Raw genomic sequence first — 21,818 nt, forward strand, 5'->3', positions numbered from 1 at the left:
GCTTTAGCATCAGTCCTTCCAATGAACACCCAGGAATGGTCTCCTTTAGGATGGACTGGCTGGATCTCCTTGCAGTCCAAGGGACTCTCAAGAGTCTTCTCCAACACCACAGTTCAAAAGCATCAATTCTTTGGCGCTCAGCTTTCTTCACAGTCCAACTCTCACATCCACACATGACCACTGGAAAAACCATAGCCTTGACTAGACGGACCTTTGTTGGCAAAGTAATGTCTCTGCTTTTTAACATGCTATCTAGGTTGGTCATAACTTTCCTTCCAAGGAGTAAGCGTCTTTTAATTTCATGGCTGCAGTCACCATCTGCAGTGATTTTGGAACCCCAAAAAATAAAGTCTGACACTGTTTCCACTGTTTCCCCATCTATTTCCCATGAAGTGATAGGACCAGATGCCATCTTAGTTTTCTGAATGTTGAGCTTTATGCCAACTTTTTCACTCTCCTCTTTCACTTTCATCAAGAGGCTTTTTAGTTCCTCTTTACTTTCTGCCATAAGGGTGGTATCATCTGCATATCTGAGGTCATTGATATTTCTCCCAGCAATCTTGATTCCAGCTTGTGCTTCTTCCAGCCCAGCATTTCTCATGATGTACTCTGCATATAAGTTAAATAAGCAGGGTGACAATATACAGCCTTGACGTCCTCCTTTTCCTATTTGGAACCAGTCTGTTGTTCCATGTATACATTTAAAAAAAAAAAACCCACATACCCCCAAATTTATCTCCTATTCTGACCTTTCCTCTGATTTCCAAATGCAAATATCCAACTAACTTTCTTCCTAACATCTATGATAAATAGGCATCTCAAAGCTAACACACCCAACACAGAGAACCTGATTTCTACACGCCATGACTCCTGCCGGCCTCATCAGCTCTCCCAGTCTTTCCCAGTTCGCTTAATAGCATAGCCACTCAGAAGTGACGTCAAAACCTCTTAGTATTTCTCTTTCCCTTCCAACCCCCTCCATATTAAATCTATACTGAAGTTTTGTCAATTCTACCTATAAAATATGTCCCCAACCTAATAAGCATTTCTCAACTTCTCCAGAACTAACATCAAAACCCAAGCCCCATCAATTCTTACCTAGACTATTTCAATAGCTTCCTATTGATGTCTATATATCCACTTTTTAACCTTTACAAATGACATATTAGAAAGAAATCATATCACTCATCTGCTTAAAACCCTCTTTAGCCCTCTGTGTTTCAAATTAAGCAAAAACCCCTTACTATGGCCTAAGTCCACACATGATCTGGAAACCACCCATCTCTCTGATCTCAACTGTAAGACTTCCCACACTCATTCACTCACTCACTACTTCTCAGCCACAGTTCTCTCAGCATCTGGGACATGCCAAGCCGTTTCCACCTCAAAGTATTTGCATTCTGTTCTCTATGACCTTTCCTGAGCGCCATATTCCAGCTCCTCCTTGTCATGCAGATATCGGCTTAAATGTTATCTCCTCAAAGAATCCTGACCTGACACACAGACACACAGACACATGCAGGCACAGGCACACACGCACGCACATGCACACACACCCCCACGGGCACACACACGCACACACACATTCTCGCTCTCATTCACCTCTGAAACTTGCTCCTTGACACCTACTGCAACTACCTCTTTCGTGGCACTACAACCAATAAACCCACACCATCTCTTCCACGGAGGAGTGAAATGTTACTAGAGGGTAGAAGACAATAAAAGAGCCGTAGAAGCCGGCTTAAAAGGAAAAAGAAGGACAATCCATCCCTAGGGCCGTAGACTCAGAGTTTATTGAGAAAGAGATGGGGAAGTTACAGAACCATATAACCTGTAGGCCTTTCCCTTCAGATTTTAGACTCTCTTAATTACCCCAAGTCAAAGAAGGGGTAAGAAAACACAGAGGGCTTGGGTCTCCTCTATACATGGAGAAAAAATAGGGACAATGCCAAGCAACTTGCAGTAAAATTAGAATACAGACGCAGGTTTTCTGTAGTGTCCTCTATTTAGATAGCCCTTGGCATCTAAGACCTCCGCGAGGGACAGCGTTCGAGACGGCCCCACTTCCGCTTCTCACTCACCTATCCAACCCCTTCTCCACAATGCCCTGGGTATCACGCCTTCAGGTCCATAATTTCTCACCTTCCATAATGAAAGTGAAATATCTGATAAAGTGTGGTAACAAGCTTGGATCCAAATGACAGAGGACCCCAACCTTCTCTTTCCATGTAATACATTTGATATGAATTTCTAAAGATCAGACAGACTCTAATTATAGCAAATGTCAGGGAATGAAAAACCATGGGATGCTGCTACAAAAAAAAAAAACATTTCAGAAGAGGCAGGTTTTTCTGGTGTCCTTTAAATCATGCCATTTCAAACATTTGTGTACTCTACAGACAGAGGTGAAAGAGCTATTCAACCGCACTTACATGAGAAATGAAAATATGAATGATGCTGAACTATTTTTACTTACCGGAGTACCAAAAAATCCACAAGTTATGACACTCTGTCGGAAGAGCTGTGAATTATATATTTCTGGTGTAATGCAAAATGGTACGATGCATAAGGACAGGAATTTTGCAATTTCTATAAAATGGTGTAAGAATTACTCTTTGACTCATTTTTTTTAAGAAATCTACTTAAAAACAGACCACTAATAAGCAGTAACAAACATACAAAAGTATTCACTGTGGCATAACTTCAACAGCAAAAATTTTAAAACAAAGCAACTTCCACTGGTAGGAAATTAATTAAATAAATTTGGGCACGTTCACATACTAGAGCACAAAGCAGCCAGGAAAAGGAATGAGAGAGATCTCTACCAACTTGAATTTAACTCTGCAGTATACAGTTAGGTTTCCTTTTCAAAAAGAAAAAAGCAATATGGAAAAAAATATACATATATTTCACCTTTTGTAGGAAGAAACATTATATATTTCTGGAATGGGTTGCCATTTTCTTCTCCAGGGGATCTTCCTGACCCAGGGATCAAACCCATATCTCTTATGTTTCCTGCATTTGCAGGCCGGTTCTCTTTTTTCTCTGCTCACAGGATCTCTTATTGTACAAAAGTTTTAAATTTAAAAATGGTACAATTTATCAGTCATTTCCTTCTGGGTCTGCTTTCTGTGACTCAAGGACTTGTTTCCCACGCTGAAATCACACTGTATACGAAATACTCTCCTAAAAGTTTTAAAGTTAATCCAAATAATATTTATTTTAGTGTAAAGCATGAGGTACAGATCAATTTTTTTTTTGCATATGGATAAACATTTGTCCCAGCATCACTTAATAAGTATCCAATCTTATCCACTGAATTGTGATACTCACATTTTACATAAATTTCCATATAAATGAGTATCTTTTCGTGTTCTTTCTATAGTGTCTGATTAGACTATTTGTCTGTATCTGGGCCAATTCCACACTATGTTAATTACAGCAACTTTACAACGAGCTCTGGATATCAGCAGGACCAATCCCTGAAGCAGGGACAGCTAACTGCTATCCATTCTCTCTCTTCCTTTTAGTTATGGAATCAGCCTCTGGATTTTACTTGCTCTGCTCAGGCAGAACTATTCTAGGCTTCCCTTGCAGTTAGATATGAGCATGTGACTAAGTTCTGGCCACTTGCACGTGAGCACAAATTGTCTGTTTGCAATTCCTGGATTGTATCCTTAAAAAGACTGACTTTTTCCCTTTCCCTTTCTGGGGACTGGAATGTACACACGGTAACTTCAAATGTGCCAAGGAAGACATCTTAAAGGTCATCAAAGTAAGACAAATGAACTCACCAACTAGAATCACCTAATTCCATCCTGCCTATGAGCTTGGAGTTTTACATAAGAGAGAAGTAAACTTTCCTTCTTTAACCCCTTGGTCTCTGAGAAAGCAACCAAATGGATATCTTATTAACACACACCCATGTTCCTTTACTGGAAAGCAAACTTAGTTCTTCTTGGCTGTTTGAACTGCCATATACACTTAAGAATTAATTTGTCCGCTCTCTGAAAATTCCTGATGGGATTTAGATTAGGACTGCATTGAATTCATAGATCAATTTGGGGCACCCTGTGAATTTAAACATACTGCATATTTCTACCTATAAAATTATTTATCTCTTCATTTACAAATCTTCTTTTATATCTATATATAAACCTTTTTAACTTTCTGTATACAAGTCATAAACAACTTTTGTTCATTTTGTTCCTGCGTATTTACAGACTTCATAATACTCTAAAAAAGATCTTATTTTACTGCATTTCCTAATTATTTGTTGCCTACTATACAGGAATGTGATTGTGTTAGTCACTCAGTCATGTCTGACTCTTTGCGACCTCACGGACTGTAGCCCTTCAGGCTACTCTGTCCATGGGATTCTCCAGGCAAGAATACTGGAGTGGATTGCCATTCCCTTTTCCAGGGGATCTTCCCAAGCCTGGTCCCCTGCATTGTGGGCAGACTCCTTAGCATCTGAGCCTCCAGGGAAGCCCATATAGGAAAGTAGTGGATTTTTATAAAGTGATCTTGCAAAAGCTGGCTTAAAACTCAACATTCGAAAAACTAAGATCATAGCATCCAGTCCCATCACTTCATGGCAAATAGATGGGGGGAAAATGAAAATAGTGACAGACTTTATTTTCCTGGGCTCCAAAATCACTGTGGACAGTGATTTCAGCCATGAAATTGAAAGATGCTTGCTCCTTGGAAGAAAAGCTATGACAAACTTAGACAGTGTATTAAAAAGCAAAGACATCACTTTGCCAACAAAAGTCCATATAGTCAAAGTGATGGTTTTTCCAGTAGTCATGTATGGATGTGAGAGCTGGACCATAAAGAAGGCTGAGCACTGAAGAAATGTTGACTTCAAAATGTGGTGTTGGAGAAGACTCCTAAGAGTCTTGGGCAGCAAGGACATCAAACCAGTCGATTCTAAAGGAAATCGGCCCCAAATATTCACTGGAAGGACTGATGCTGAAGCTGAAGCTCCAATACTTTGGTTACCTGATGTGAAGAGCGTATTCACTGGAAAAGACCCTGATGCTGGGAAAGACTGAGGGCAGGAGGAGAAGGGGGCAATGGAGGATGAGATGGTTGGATGGCATTATCAACTCAATGGACATGACTTTGAGCAAACTCCAGGAGATGGTGAAGGACAGGGAAGCCTGGTGCGCTGCAGTCCACGGGGTTGCAAAGAGTCGGACATGACTTAGCGACAGAACAACAACAATAATTACATAGAAAGTGAAACTGGGAGACAACGAACTTGGATATCAAGCTTAGGAGATTTTCAAGCAAAGTGCTCAAGGTGGCAGCCTGGTGTCTTCATGCTATATATGGTTAAATTTGAGAGGAATGAGATAAAGTGAGGGAAGAACTGTTAAGCAGAAAGGAACCAGTACCTGATGATTTGGAAAATCCTCCAGCCTATCCAGGCTGTAAATTATGCTAAAATCGGGGGTTCGGTGTCAAGAAAGCACGCTCTGAGACACAGCCAAGGTGGGGCTAGACCACCTTCACCTTTGGCTGGTGCCTCAAACAGAATAAAGGGTCAGAATGCTCAGTGACTCTGAGCGCTCTCTGAAGAAGTCAGACACGTGACTCACAGATCTCCTTAGCCACTCCAGCAGAAGCCAGAAACAGAGACAGAACCATCCAGAAAAGACTGTGGAGGGGCGTCCTGTCTGAAGGAAGGAGCCCGCCCCCCGATATAGAGGGAAGACTCACGAGAACCTTTCCTGAGACTACACTATACTAGCAGAAACACCACCACGTTAGACTGAAACGGACAAGAGAGGACAAAAGGAAAGAAGAGCGACAGACGAACATCCTACGGGTGGCAAACAGCCTGGTGAAGATGCTCAGGTGCAAATATACCCTGCCCTTCCAGAAGAAGGAAGGATGACTCCAAGGATAGAGTCCTAAGCCTGAGAGTGGAGCCTCAGACGTCAGGGCCAAGAGCCACAGAGTGTTATTTCCAGTGTCGAAACCTAACATATTTTTCCCAGTTGGGTTTCAAAATTGCTTGGCATCAGTGACTCCTCTCTTCCACTTTCCCACTTTGGGAATGGAAATGTCTGGAACTGTTATCCTGCCCCATCATTGTGTTTGAAGAGCAGGTGATATATTTGCTAGTTTCACATGTCTACAGATGGAGAGGAGTTCTGAACCAGGACAGATGACATCTAGAGTTTCACTCAGACCTGATATAAATGATTCAGATGACAGGACTTCTAAGTTGATAATATTTAGACAATATTTTGATGATTTATGGGCTTCCCTCATGGCTCAGCAGGTCAAGAATCTGCCCACAATGCAGGAGACCTGGGTTTGATCCCTGGGTTGGGAAGATCCCCTGGAGAAGGGAACGGCTACCCACTCCAGTATCCCGGCCTGGAGAATTCCATGGACTGTATAGGCCATGGGGTAGCAAAGAGTCAGACATGACTGAGCGACTTTCACTTTCACTTTGATGATTTTCATGGGAAGACTTCTGAGTTGATGTTATAATGTAAGGCTTTAGAGATCAGGGTAAGGTCTTTGACTTTATTTTAGGTATAGAGGGAATCCAGAGAAGAATTCCAGCCAGCAAAGTGATATGACCCAATTCACATTTAAAAGATCACTGATGCGCACTGAGAGGACATTAAGAGTGGAAATGACGGAACCTGTTAGGAAATCATTACAGTGGTGGAAGCAAGAGAAGACAAGGACCCAGCCTACAGTGGTAAGAGCAGGCTGGAGGAACAGAGGATTAGGTTAAAAGATGTATTCTGAAGGTAGAACTGCCAGAAGTTGCTAATAATAATAAATGCAACGCAGAAGATAAAAGAATGAGAGAAACTTGGATGATTCTTAAGCTGGGACTTGACCAACTGAGTAGACTGTTCTGCTCACTACCTGAGATGCAGAAGGCTGAGGAAGGTATAGATTCACGTGAGAAAACCAAGATTTGCATTTCAGACACACCAAGTTTTTATTCTGACAGATAAGCAGATAGAAATATAAAGTAAGGACTTTGATATAAGAGGAGGGAACTCAAGGGCAGTTCAGAGCCAGATTTATGAATCTGCATGGCATTGAAAACAGAAGAACCAGGAGTTACCTGGTGGTCCAGTGGTTAGGACTCCATGCTTTTACTGCCAAGGACATGGATTCAATCTCTGGTCAGGGAACTAAGATCCCACAAGCTACATGGCATGGGCAAAAAAAAAAAAACAACCACCAGAACCAAATTATATGTTTTGGTTGGTATAACCAACCATCTATTCTAAAGAAAGAATAGGTGGAAAAAGAAGCAATCCCAAGACCAAAATCTAATATATTCTAATATTTAGAGGTCTGACAGAGGAAAGAAGCTAGCAAAGAAAGCAAAACAGGTAAAAACAAGTTGAACACAGTGTTAGAGATGTCTTCTTACCAGGACCATTGATACTAATTATAATTATTTGTCTTGACATAGCCTTCATTGGAGAAGGCAATGGCAACCCACTCCAGTACTCTTGCCTGGAAAATCCCATGGACGGAGGAGCCTGGTGGGCTGCAGTCCATGCGGTCACTAAGAGTCGGACACGACTAAGCGACTTCATTTTCACTTTTCACTTTTATGCACTGGAGAAGGAAATGGCAACCCACGCCAGTGTTCTTGCCTGGGGAAATCCCAGAGACGGGGCAGCCTGGTGGGTGCCATCTATGGGGTCACACAGAGTCAGACACGACTGAAGCAACTTAGCAGCAGCAGCAGCAGCAGCAGCAGCAGCCTTCATAGGCTCTACTCTACAAAAATCCAGTTTAAAATGCAAAACTTTCAGATCTGAGCATTCATTTAAAAAATATTCATATGCTTAGGAAACGTCCCCTAGAAGAGGACACAGTACTGAATGATGAGGGGATACACAGAGATCCAGAAACTCTTCCATGATATGGCCACATGGAAATTAAAAAATTTTAACTTTAATCACAGATTTTAAATTCTATAGAAAATTGGAAGAAGTGAATATGCTGGACTAATCTAGAGAAATCTGGGCACGGCATGGTCTGAGAACCACTGGGATAGGAATGGAGGAAGCAATAAAGAACAGCAAGAAGAGCCACATGAAAAAGGTGAGTTCAGACCAACATCTAACACTACCAACACTATTTTCTCCGCTGTAGCTTCCTGTTCCCCTTGCAGCCACAAGTCCTTTATGCATTTTGTTTTCCAACCCTCTGGCTATCTCTACTGTTGTCTTCTCTCTTTACCTATCCACTGTTCTTACAGTTTTTGATTCCAGTTGACTTGTACAATGTCTTTTGCTGTTCAAATAAATTCTGTGTTTTAAAAAGTTTTTGTGGGACAAGGTAATACCTATAAAACTATTTAAAACATTTGTAGTACATCTGGATTAACATATTATAGGTGAAGACTAAAAATGTTTCCATAGGGGAAGAAAACAAGGCTAATTTGTCCCCCCTCTCCCATTTTAGATAGGAAGCACAAGCCAACAATGGTTATAGCATTGAAAACCACAGTTCTAAATCTGAGATTTCAGGGAACTGACTTCAATTTTCTCCTTTATGGTACCGGATACACAGATATATTACACTTTAATAAAGGAGGCGGCTATTTTTAAATGAACAGCAATCAAAGCTGGTGACACATAGATAAGCTAGTATGATTATGTCAAATTCACCTAAAAGAGACTTCAAACCTTTTATTCAACTTGAAAGAAGCTGAGGCTTTTCAGACCTGTGGAAGACTTCCTGACAGTACGCTGACATTTCCCGGTTTGCCAGTCATACCCACGTGCCACAAATACGGACAATGCCTCAAGCCTCCTCAGGGTGAAATATGAAGGCAGGAAGCACTGCTACTTGGCCAGACTCGGGAGGGCCAACTCGGTTTTCAAGAAAGATGAAAGAAAAAGACAGTGTCCCAAATTTTAAAAGGAGAAAAGAGTAGTACATTTATGAAGATTTCTCCTCCCCAGGTACACCTTTTCCTTTCTGCACACCCTTTCACAGATGTGATCGCTTACGAGAGTGGGAACTCCCAAGGTTCTCCTGATTCTTTCTGATCTAGAGAATACCTGATTCCTTGCCTCCCACCTAATAACTGAATTACCTTTCCTGGGGCCACCTCGTTCAACCACCTGGTTGTCAGGTGGCTCCTTCTAAGGAAGCACAGACAGCTGTTGGTGCCAAAAGATGTTGTGGTCTTTGGACATGATCCCGATGGGAATCGCAACCAACTCTTTACATCTCTCTGATGGGGTACAGTAATAGAACAGAAGTCAACGGGAGGTCAGCATGCACTCAGATTCCAGATTCTGAAAGGGAACAAAAATCAAACCCTCCATTCTGTGCCTCTTCACCATGTCTGACAACCAATAGGCGAGAAACTGGCCTTTACCAGCCCATGAAAATGAAATATAAAGTAACAACTCTCAATAACCACATAATAAGCAGTATGCACTTTATGAAAGGTTAAGTCTACAATACAAACAAGTAATATTAATATTTATTCCATTTTATACTTTGTAAGTCCCAATTATCTGCCATTGTACTAAAATGCATCCTGCTCTGTGAAGGGTTCACTTTGTATCTAAGTATCCATGCAGAGCACTGACTCACCTTTTCTAATACAAATAAGTTCATGCACTCCACAGGTTCTTTCTCCACCTGTTAAGAAAAAATTTTTCAGAAATTAAAAACAGGTCATAATCTGAGTCTGACTGTTACAAAGAACTGCTGTAAATTAGATTCTAGAAATGGCCTCAGAAAAACGTGCCCTAACTCTTCTCTTCAAATTTTACTATAGAAATATGCTAACCTGATACACAGTACCCTCCTGAACCCATAAGCTAAGATCTTATAAAATCCTGGAATAAGGAAGCTTCATTCAAGTATGTTATTTTAAATGGCAAGCTTCTCAAGAGCAGACATCGTAGCACCACTTCCTAAACACGTCTTCACACGATCCAGAAGGAAACTCTGCAAAGAAGGGCCCATTTTTGTATCTGAGCCTTAATTTATGCAGGTAAGTTAGCATGGAAGGGTCAACACTGTAAAGGCGATATTTATGTTTTACAACATATACTCATATTCGGATCCTTTCTCCATTCTCCAGCTACCCACTCTTCTAAATCTACAAGACAAATTTTGTAAATAGCATGATGATAAAACTAACAAATGTAACCAAAAGAATTACTTTATCTTAATCACCATTATTAGGGAAAAAAAAAATCACACTCGTTATCTTAAGAGTAATGTTATTTTTTAGTTACATAAAATAGGTATTTCCTTTGCACTGAAACATAGCACCACTACCTTAAACGAAAGTGCGCTGAATGACATTCTGTAGTGTTCTATATATGCACGAATAACCTTACAATTGTGCTGAAAATTATGCTTAAACTTTATACAATAGAAATGTTAAATAATTTCATCATCTTAGCTCACTACAGAAGCTTATTATAAACAGTTAAGTTATAAGAAATAGAAATATCTTATAGCCATAACATGAGACAGAAAAACTATGATATCCACTGAAAAAAAGTAGGTCATTCAGGAAGCAAGCTAAAAAACTAGAAAACAGTATTTCTATCACTAAAGTAGGTTAGAGCTTCATTCTAACTTGTCTGTAACAATGCCACTGCCTCTTTATTATCAACAATAGAGACTAAACACTGGTTATCAGGAAGATAGACTTAGCAAGAAACGCTTAACATAGTTATGATAATAAATTATTACTTAGCAAACCTTAGTATAAATACAGTAAGACTTTATCAAATGGGATATTACCAATGAGTAATCACTGATTACTGGCTAAAAGGGCAGAATTAACTATACCTACAAAATATACTTTATACAAAATATACTTTATCTTTAAAAATGAGAAATTAGTCAAACGACTGCTGGAAGGGGAAGCTTTACCAAGTTATAAGAAGTAACTATTTTCAAGTGGTTTAGAAGAACCATGTCATACAACACAACTATAATATATATTGACACCATCACTGATATTTTCACAGGCTACTTAGAAATAGTCCTTATACAGTCATTAAGATCTATTGTCAAAAAGGTAACACTTCTAACTTAAGAGATACGCACATAATTCACGTAACAGCCTTTCATGCCTATAACTGAAATCAGACTTCCCGCATATGTAATATAGATTTGTTTGGTTTTACTATACACATCTAGTCTTCAACATAACTGTATCATTTTTTACAAGGCTTAATATAACAATAACAATAAAAACTACTGTAGTCTAAGACTTTTCTCAAAACTGCAAATGACAATAAAACCTAACTCTCAGAAAGAATTTTACAAATGAAAAGTTAAGTCAAATAACCATTGTATTTTAAATTTATAGTGTCAGCCAATAATTACATTTGCCAAAGTATGCACAAAAACCACATAATTAGGAAAAGCAAGTAATACCGAACTCTACTATTTTTGATATTTGTTCTGAAAATTCTAACCAACAAGTGAGATTTCACTGATGTGTAACTCAAAAGCAATCACTAACTGAAATTAAAAGGAATAGTAAAGATCGGTAAATGCCAGAAAAAAAAGGTGAAATTGAGGGAAAAAAACTTTCAAAAGTACGAAAGAAAAGTTAAATAAACCTTATTACATTATCAAATACAAAAATCAATATTCTTTTATCCCCAGTCCTTCCTAAGGCCAGAAAGAATATAAGGGAAAAAATATGCATTGCACAGGTTAAATGTGTATTTTTAATGTACATGTTTGGGAATCAAAGGCCTAAATATTTCTTCCATCTGAGATACAGCAAACTGTGTACAAATTGTATACCTTTTTAAACATTTTCTAAAAGAAAATCTGAAAAGTTTACCAGAGAAGTATCAAATTTGTAAGCAAAAAGCAAGCCACTGGAGGCACATCTTGACTTAAATATGGAGGTATGGAAGACCCCCTGGAGAAGGAAACGGCACCCCACTCCAGTGCTCTTGCCTGGAAAACCCCATGGATGGAGAAGCCTGGTAGGGCTACAGTCCACGGGGTCACAAAGAGTCAGACACGACTGAGCGACTTCACCTATGGAGGTAATCCAAAAGTGGTCTACTGATTTTTTAAGAGTATAAGGCACAAGGGAAATGACTATTGACTTTTAAAATTTCAGCTTTCTGGGGTATAATTGATATATAAAATTTTAAGATATTTAAAGTGTATACCATTACGATAACCAAGAACGTATATCCAATATACAGGAGAATAATTATTTTTTATTTGTTTCTATTGAGATAAAAGACCATACAACACTGTGTAAGTTTAAGGTAGACAATGTGCTGATCTGATACTCTACACAGTAAGATTTCCACTTTAGTGTGAGCTAATAACATGTCGCATGATTCTTTTCGTTTTTGTGGAAGGGACACTTAAGATCTAGTCTCTAAGCAACTTTGAAGTGTATATACACTACTGCCCTTGCTGAGTATCTGATCCCAGGACTTATTAATCAACAGGTCGTGAGCTGTGCTTAGACAGCATCTCCCTACTTCCCCCACCCTCCTTTCCCTGGAAAACATCCTTCTACTGTCCGTTTTTATTTTATGAGTTTGGCTTTTTCAGAATCCACAGATAAGTGTTATCATATACTTGTCTTTATCTGACTTGGCATAATGCCCTCAAGGTCCATTCATGTTGTCACAAATGGAAGGATTCCCTTCTTACCCAGAGCTAAACAATATTCCACTATATATGTATATATATATATATACATATGTATGTGTGTTTATCTCAAACCTTCCTTTTCCATTCATCTACTGACAGACACAAAGGTTGTTTCCATATCTTGGTTATTATGAATAATGCTACAATAAATATGGCAGTGAACACATTTCTTTGACTCTCTGTTTTCACTTCCTTTGGATAATTACCCAAGAGTGGGACTGCTGGATCATATGGTAGGTCTATTTATAATTTTTTGAGGAACCTCCACATATTTTCCTGTAATCGCTGAACCAATTTGAAGGAATGATTATTTAATCAATTAGTCAATCTCTTTAGAAAGAGATGAGTTTTCCACTAAAATGAATAGCCACCCCCAAAATGAATTCTTGTATAAATAGAATTTTTCACATGCCAAATTTACTTCAAAGACATAATAATAATAAAGACTTTAAAATCATATTAAAATCACTGAATATAAAAAGACTAAAACTCGAAAATAAATCTGTCTTGTTCATTATACATAAACAAACCAAGGCACTTAAAGGTTAAATAAGGTTGCTCAGGGTCACTAGTTAACTGTCAGAAAAAAGTAATTGGGATACTAAGTTTAACAGAGTAAGAAAATAAACATTGATATTTATGAAAAAAACAAAAAAAAAAGAAAATTTGCAATTGTTTTCTAATCCTTTAAGGTAACTTAAGTAAAAATGAATTTCTCAAAACTGTTTTTAGAGATAATACTAGCATTGCTCTTGAAATGATCATCTCAGCAACATGGAAATGAGAAGTAGATAGAAAGTGACAAGCTTAGTCAAAGTTACCATCTTTTCCCTCAGGCAAACCCATGTAAGAGCATAATATAAACTGGCATAATCCTCTACAATTGGGGTAAGTAAGGGTACAACAGGAAATAGACGTGCGTGGGCTCACACACGTGTGCTGTGAATGTGTGCATGTGTGTGTTTGGATATGAATGTGCACACACCTGGAAGTGCCTGGGAGCCAGCAATTTGAGGAGGGGAGGAAGGGTTAGTTACTACAAAGTGCTTTTCACATGTCTACAGAAGAAAGTACGCAGTGATGTCATATTTCCATCAAATTGTGCTCAGGTATACAGATCAAACCCAAAGATTTAGTTCCTTAAAAACAAATCTAGTCCTTTCTAACACTGACTTTTATTTTTTCTACACATTTATTTTGACCATTAGCCCAAATCACTACAATTTACAGGTTCTATTAAGTCAAACACTACTGCAAAACTACTTTAGAAATATTTTAAATTCCACAGTCCATTCTAAAGGAGATCAGCCCTGGGTGTTCTTTGGAAGGAATGATGCTAAAGCTGAAGCTCCAGTACTTTGGCCACCTCATTCGAAGAGTTGACTCATTGGAAAAGACTCTGATGCTGGGAGGAATTGGGGGCAGGAGGAGATGGGGACGATAGAGGCTGAGATGGCTGGATGGCATCACCGACTCGATGGACGTGAGTTTGGGTGAACTCCGGGAGTTGGTGATGGACAGGGAGGCCTGACGTGCTGCAATTCATGGGGTCGCAAAGAGTCAGACACGACTGAGCGACTGAACTGAACTGAACTGAATTTCATCTAAAGATTTCTCTCCAAAAAACCATGCATTAAAATAGCCACAGCCTTTTAATTAGTGTCTAGCTCACTTTAATAAACTGTTATAGCTATTTCTTCAGTAGACATCTATGTTTCCATAATAGGCATGAAACTTTAAATATTTCCTACTAATGTTGCCAACTACTCCTAACCACTATAACCCATTTAGACTACAGTCACTAATTTCTAGTTACTTGTTAGTTTCTCCCTAGTTAAGTCATTCAAGGAATAATACCAATTTTAGTCTCTGATTGAAAACAGTGTTGTTGAAAGACCATGGTTTGCACAGCATAGTAAATACAGGTTCTCTTTTAATCCATACAAGTTTCTATGAATTTTTTCAATAGTTATTCTAAGAGGTATAATATTTACCTTATAAATTTACTGTTCACAAATGTAATCCATTTTTCCCACTTTTGACTACTTTTCATTCAGTTTTTGCTGTTGTTGTTGCTTTTAATTATGGTTTTGACTCTTTGAAGCTCATTAATATCATAAAACCTTGAATACGTATACTTCACAAGAAGGTTTCTACTTAATTTAATTTTCTGTTTAATGGAGAATACCATTTTCTCCACTACTGCACCAGATCATTTTTTTAAAGCTACAAATGGTCATTATTGCATTAGTAAGTTCAGAATATTGAATTTAATATTTCATTAAAATCCTCTATCTTTTGATGATTCATACTATTACTGTGAATATCAATTCTAATAACAGCCCTAAAATGTGAAAATAGGAAACTGAACTGAATACACATATGGATCATAGGAGTTTGTTTTTAAATAAATTCCTAATAACAGCTTGCTGTGTTGTCACTATCTTTTCTAAAAAATGGAAAATCAAGTGTCCCAACTTTAAGGTTTCTATTAAAATTTTACTATATATACAAACAAAATATGCAAATATTCATTTATTCAAAGCTTGGAATGTTTTTTCTTTATAGTAGTTTGATCAGCCTTATGCTATCCCTATACATAAGCTCACATTAGGTATTAACAGGTGAGGATCTGGGGATGTTGGGGTAAAAGCATGAAAGTCAGCTGAATGGAAATCAAATCCATGAAGACAATCTACTATACTACTACACACACGCTATGGACAAACATTATAATCATTTTAAATAAAGCAACTGTGCAAACACTATTACTCAACAAATTGTATAAATAAGCCAATATGTGATTTCGCAATACCATGGAAAATAACAAAAAGCGAAATGCATCTTAATACGAATATTTCTCTAGTGTTTTCTACTTCTTTTCCTAATTTTGCTTAGTGAGTTAGAAAGGGAAACTAAAATAAACTGTAAATTATTCAAAAGTACTGTGTAGAGGTCTCTGAACAAATTTACCTAATATACAAACATGTCTTAAATCTCCATGAAATGTTAGAAATTTGATTCCTGCTGAAAGCCAAAGGATCTCTTCCAGGAACATCACTGCTTAAACTGACTGTAAATCTTCCAAAAAACAAACTGTTCAATAAATTGCCTTACTCAGTCACAGACTGATAGCTGAGACTTCCTAATTACATTACCCCCTGTACACACTGTAACATCTCTCTAACAATAGCATGGAAAGCAGGAGTGTGGTGTTCTCCCTCAAGACTAAGAATACAACATGCTTGCATTGTTGTTGTTGTTGTTTTAAATTAGTTCTTTATTTTTATTTTTTTTCACTGAGCCCCGCCACATGTGAGATCCTAGTTTCCGGACCAGAAATCAAACCTGCATGCCCACGGGGTCTTAACCCTGGACCACTTGGGGAAGTCCTGTATTGGGTTTTTTAATTACACATTTCAAACGACTTTTGAAAGCCCAAATTATATCTTGGAAATCTCAGAGTCACAACAAATCTTCACAGGCATCTGAGTGGTACTAATGACTTACAAAATAAATGTGAAAGTGTGTGATAAACACTTTCAAAGTGTGTGCAAAAGGCCTTGTGAATAAAAAGTACCAACAGATTCTCTCGTTCACTATTTTTCTTTTTTAAAAAGTTACCCAGAGAGGTTAAGTAAAGTTACTATGTGTAGCAAGTTAACAATGAAGGTGAATATTTTTACTTCAGCAAAACATTCTGCAAGGAGTCTAATGTTATTCCAATAGAACAGACAGAAAAATGTGGACTAAATGGAGAAGGGTGTAAGTCAGATCACTAAAGACTAGCTTTATCTTGAGGTTTTAAATCAGACTTGCCCTTTACAAAGATAACTAGAAATAGTGTGAAAAATGGACTGGAATGAGACTTAAGACTGGAGATAACAAGACAAGGGAAAAAACTAATACAAATCTCTTAATGAGAGAAAAGGGAATAAACTAAAATGTAATTCCAGTTAATTTGAGATGCAGGTGTGGTAGGACTGAGTGATCAACAGGATGTAGAGAGTGAATTATAAGACAGGGTTGATTTCCAGCTTTCTAATTCAGACATCTGGTTATTTAAAAATGCTACTCAGATGGCAAATTTGCATGGAGTGGGGAGTATGGAGGCTGGATTTGGTAGGTGTGAAGACAACTTTGGTTTAGGACATTTTGAATGTCCCAAGCTAAACATTTTTGATTGCTATGGGACGTCCAACATATATAGCTACTATGTGGAATTGTATTAGGAAAACCATGTGTACTTTTAATTTAGTAATAGTGAATTTTTATTTTATTGCTCCAGGAAGCAGAACTAGGAAGGGATAGATAGACAAGTTACTAAATGGCAGACATTTGGTCAAATACATCTGGGCAAGGGATGCAACCCTTTATGATAATCGATAGAACTCTCAACAATTCAAGAAACATCTTGAGTACATACTATATTCAGGTACTGTACAAAATCTAATGAATAAAAACCAAATAAATGTTATGCTCCAGGCATTTATGGTCAGACTGGGGAGACAAATTTACAAACAAGAGATTTCCACATGATTCAAGGGGTGCAATCACAGCAGTGTGTACAAAGCAGAGTGAGAATAAGGTTGAGAATGGAAACAACAGAACATTAGATCACGGAGATAAAGAGAAAGCTTAGAAGTAAGTAAGAAAGGGAGAAAAAACTTCAAAAAACCAGGAAAGAGTCAACAATGTCTAGAAGTGTTAATACGCCAGATAACAATTATATATCTTATATATATTATATATCTTGGCCGGCTAGACCAAGATTCCCAACCTGGTATCTCCCACAAGACCTCTAGGGTAACAATAAGGGTCTATAAGCCATTCTTAATATTTTAGTATGCTTTTTAAAAAATTGTACCTTAACCTAAGATAGGGCTAACTTCTTCACCTCTGACTGGAATTATATTAGCTTAGAGTGATAACACCATCATCTTATATTTGTCTGAAGTCCTGATTAGCAGATATCTGATTGATAAGAGGAGGAAATAAATGATTAATTTGTATTGTAAAATAGGGGCTTTGAAAAAAAAGGAATAAATAAAAGTAACCCTTCGTACTTAAAAGTCTGAATTGAAGGGTTAAAATGTTGGGCCAGGGCTCATAAAGAGTACGCTTAACAGATACAAATAATCTCTTCTTTAAATCAAAACACTAGTTACCTAGGCAAGCAACTGAAGACACATGACTTGGAAGTAGCCCAGATAAAAAAGACTGTGACTTTGGTTGATTACAACTTCATCCTGAGCCAACATGAAGCTCCAAAATGGCTATTCTAATTAGCTACACTAATAAGATTATGCACAAGGAGTGATATAACCGTTTTAACAAAACATCTGGAATGCAGTGGCGCACTACCATATTTCAAACTTTACAACATACAACGACCAACCATCCAGAGGAAGAATTAAATATTGTGTCTAGAAAAGAAAATGCTCAGGAGTTGTCTCAAAACAGTAGAAGTGAGGTCAGGTACACAGAAAATAGGGAACTTTTAGTTTATTGCTCCAGAAAGCAGACCGAGGGTGAGTGGATTGAAGGAAGTTACTAACAGCAGATTTTTGGTTAAAACCAGGACCTTATGAACTATAAGAATTACAGTTCCACATCGGCATAAATGTTCATTGGCATACGGGCTCAATGAACTCATTATCATTGAATATTTTTATACAAAGTAAGGATGATTCATCTCCTGGTGTTCACACTATATTGTAATTGCATGGTTAAAATTATCTGTCTCCCCCACTAGAATATGTACTCCTTGAGGGGAGAAATGTGATTTTATTCATCTTTGTGGCCCCACAGGGTCCAGCACAGGATGCCAAGCACATCGACTGCTCTGTAAGTCTACAAAATTAACAGGTGAATGAAGACACTGACTATTTTAAGAACCACTTCTTTGGGAAATGGGAAGAGATGCTCCTATGGGCCCCTTAAAATTCTAAGATGTCCCTAGTATAAAGCCCTCAAACAGAGTTCATTCTACTTCATGACACAGCTAGGGGGTAGGGTACAAACAATCTGCTTTAGTATGTGACAGACAGCACACCTTACCTGACATCTTTATTCGAAATGCTAGCACTTTAGCATTTGAAATGCTAAACTATAATGATAGTTTCCTTGCCAAACTAGAAAACACATAACTCCTGACAGTTATATTATGAAGCCATCAACAAATTATTAAGTATGAAAATATTAATTGAGCATCTCTCAAGCACAAAAGAATCTCTAGAACAGGAAAATTTGAAAAATCTTGTTTTTTAACTATACAAGCAGTAGTAGGCAGAGCCTGGTGGCTCAGCTGGTAAAGAATCCACCTGCAGTGCAGGAGGCCCTGGTTCGATTCCTGGGTCGGGAAGATCCAGCAGACAAGGGACGGGCTACCCACTCCAGTATTCTTGGGCTTCCCTTGTAGCTCAGCTGGTAAAGAATCTACTTGCAATGCGGGAGACCTGGGTTCGATCCCTGGGTTGGGAAGATCCCTTGGAGAAGGGAAAGGCTACCCACTCCAGTATTCTGGCCTGGAGGATTCCATGGACTGTATAGGCCATGCAGTTGTAAAGAGTTGGACACAACTGAGCAACCTTCACTTCACAGTAGGCAGAGCAAAATGCCTTCTGACATAAAAAAGTAATGACATGTAACAATGAGAGGGAGAAGGGAAGAGTCAATGGAGAAAAGGGGGGGAACTGGAAATTTTTTAAAGAAATTTTAAGTTATAGGATCATACATGGATACTATCTTGCTAATTCTTCTTCACCGTCTACATAAGCTTTTTTTGTCTTTACCAAGTCACAAGAAATTCTTCCACAGAGTGGTTGGGGAAATAAAGTACAAAGCATAAATCAGTATATTCTGTTTCTTGATTTTTAACCTCTAGTAAATAGTAAGATAAAGTCTGAAAGTACTGTCTGGATAATAAGAATATCAAAGATTATCAGGAGATCTTATTCCCAGTATTCTCCATCACTTTAGCTAAACGGTTAAGTGCGTCCTAAGTCTCCTCAGTGGTGTCTCTTTGCTACCCTGTGGACTGTGGTCCCTCAGGCTCCTCTGTCCATGGGATTTCCCAGGCAAGAATACTGGAGTGGGCTGCCATTTCCTTCTCCAGGGGATCCTCCCAACCCAGGGATCAAGCCTGTGTCTCCTGTGACTCCTGTATTGGCAGGCAGATTCTTTACCACTGAGCCATCTGGGAAGCCCCTTAGCTAAAGCATATACTTGAAACTGTCTGAAGAGGTAATCAATCTTTTAAAATAAGTAAGATAAACATAAGCACACAACTAAACCAATTCTGGAACCAGCAAAGCTGTATGCCTCAGGGTTGGCCACCAAGATGGAAAGTGCTTTCAAAAGTTGTATTTAGGAGAAACATAAAACTTAGGCGAGGTCTGACAATGCTGTAGGTGCCTTACACGTTTGTACAGATGCACACACACACACACAGGGAAGTTTTACAAACCACTTTCATTGTTTGAAGTAAGGTAAGGGTGGGATAGGGCTCAAACATGCTGCAGACTTGCACATAAATCCTAGACGTATCATATTAATTTTCACAATATTGTCCTTTAAAACAAAGCAAAATATAGACACTTCATGCCAGTTACATGTTTCTGTAAGAAGAGAAAAATACACTTTAGTGCCAGCTGTCTACCTTATCGAGGAACTTTAATTAAGCTATTTTTTGAAAATATGAGTATGGATGGCACCATAACACTTAATAGACTGACATATATGCAGGATTTTAAGAGTGCATTTCTTGTAAAGATGTCTTTGCATCTCTTTCCTAGAGAAAAACCAGTTTTGAGTGTTAGGAGAGAAAATTCTTGAGAAGGAAATTACCCTCACTCCAAATTTCCTGGTCCCCTACAACAACAGCACACAGAAGGGGAATGGACGGACAGCGCAGTCCAGCATCTGCTCCAGAGTAGGGGCTGAGAAGGGTTAGGATTGGGGACAGCAAACTGGCCTCCCAGTTTGGGAGGAAGGGGAATATCGCGGAGGGCGGCTTGCTGGGGCGAGGTCAATGGAAGGCGGGGTACACCCTGCGCTCCCGGGCTCCTCCAGCCCGTCCCGCCGGGTCTGCAGGGCCGCACCGGACCCCCCACCCCCGCCACTTCCCCCCGACTCGGCGCCGCCGGGAGCAAGCAGCGGCCCCGGCGGCGCCGTACCTGTCGGCAGGAGCCGCTCGACTCCTCGCGCCGGGCCGCGGGCCGAGGCCGACGGAACCACCGAGGCCAGGTATGGAGTCTGGCGGCGCCGCTCCGCCCACCAGCCTCCCGGGACGCGGTCCGGGACCCTCGAGCCTGCACAGCCGCTCCGGGGCCCATCGGCGCCGCGGCCTCCCGGGCACCCCCGAGCTCCAGCTACCTGGGCGCCCCCCACCCTCCGCCCCAACCGCGGACGGCCTCCACTTACCCTCAATCGCCATGATGCGCTCGCCCTGGACCGCACCAAGTGCGCGGCCGGGGGCGGCGAGCGGGGCGCGCGGGCGGAGGACGCGCCGGGGCCGCCGGCGAGCGGGGCGGGGCGGGGCCGGGCCCGCAGGCGCGGGGCTGCGCGGCCGGGAGGGGCGAGGCGCGGGCGGGGCGGAGGAGGGGCCCGGGCGCCGCGTGCGCGCCGAGGAAATGGACGCTTCCCGGGCCGCCCGCCGCCGCCGCCGCGGCCGGCACGTGACGCGCCCCGCCGCCGCCCCGCCGCCCCCGCAGCGTCTAGCGCCGGGGTTCGGACCGGGAGTGGGGCGCGGAGGGCCCCCGAGGAGCCCGCACCCGAGACCAGCCCCGGGGCCTCTTGGCGGTCGGAGCCGCGCACCGAAACGTCCGCTCCCCGCTGGCGGGCGGCAGCCGGAATCGACCGAGGGGCGCGCGAAGGCTGCGGTCAGCACCATGGACAGGTCTCAGCTGTCAACCGGGCTCCGGGATCCTCACCCACCGGGTGATGACTCCCTGAGATCTGGTCATCCGAAAGCCTGCTTGTTTGGGTTTTGCTTTGCCTGCATCAGCCAGATACTTGCCTCAGATCTCCGCTGAGGGTGAGAGACAGCCAGCTGGCAGAGAAAGGGATCCTGAGGACAGCCGCTTCTCTGTCTCCCTCCCTCTCAGTTTCTCTCTCACACTCACACACACACACTC

General features: G+C 40.3%; 1 protein-coding gene across 1 annotated transcript in view; it reads right to left on the bottom strand.

Moving 5' to 3' along the window:
* The window catches only part of SYT14 (synaptotagmin 14), a 193,358-nt gene extending 172,204 nt beyond the window's left edge, over window positions 1–21,154 (bottom strand). The window contains exons 1-2 of the mRNA XM_069544241.1: window positions 21,106–21,154; window positions 9,613–9,660 (exon numbers count right to left, since the gene is read on the bottom strand). Of these exons, the coding sequence (XP_069400342.1) occupies window positions 9,613–9,660; window positions 21,106–21,118 (61 nt within the window). The 5' untranslated portion in view covers window positions 21,119–21,154. The remainder of the gene's footprint in view (window positions 1–9,612; window positions 9,661–21,105) is intronic.
* Window positions 21,155–21,818: the final 664 nt, after the last annotated feature.

The sequence above is a fragment of the Ovis canadensis genome, chromosome 12 (genome assembly GCF_042477335.2).
Source record: "Ovis canadensis isolate MfBH-ARS-UI-01 breed Bighorn chromosome 12, ARS-UI_OviCan_v2, whole genome shotgun sequence".
Taxonomy (NCBI): domain Eukaryota; kingdom Metazoa; phylum Chordata; class Mammalia; order Artiodactyla; family Bovidae; genus Ovis; species Ovis canadensis.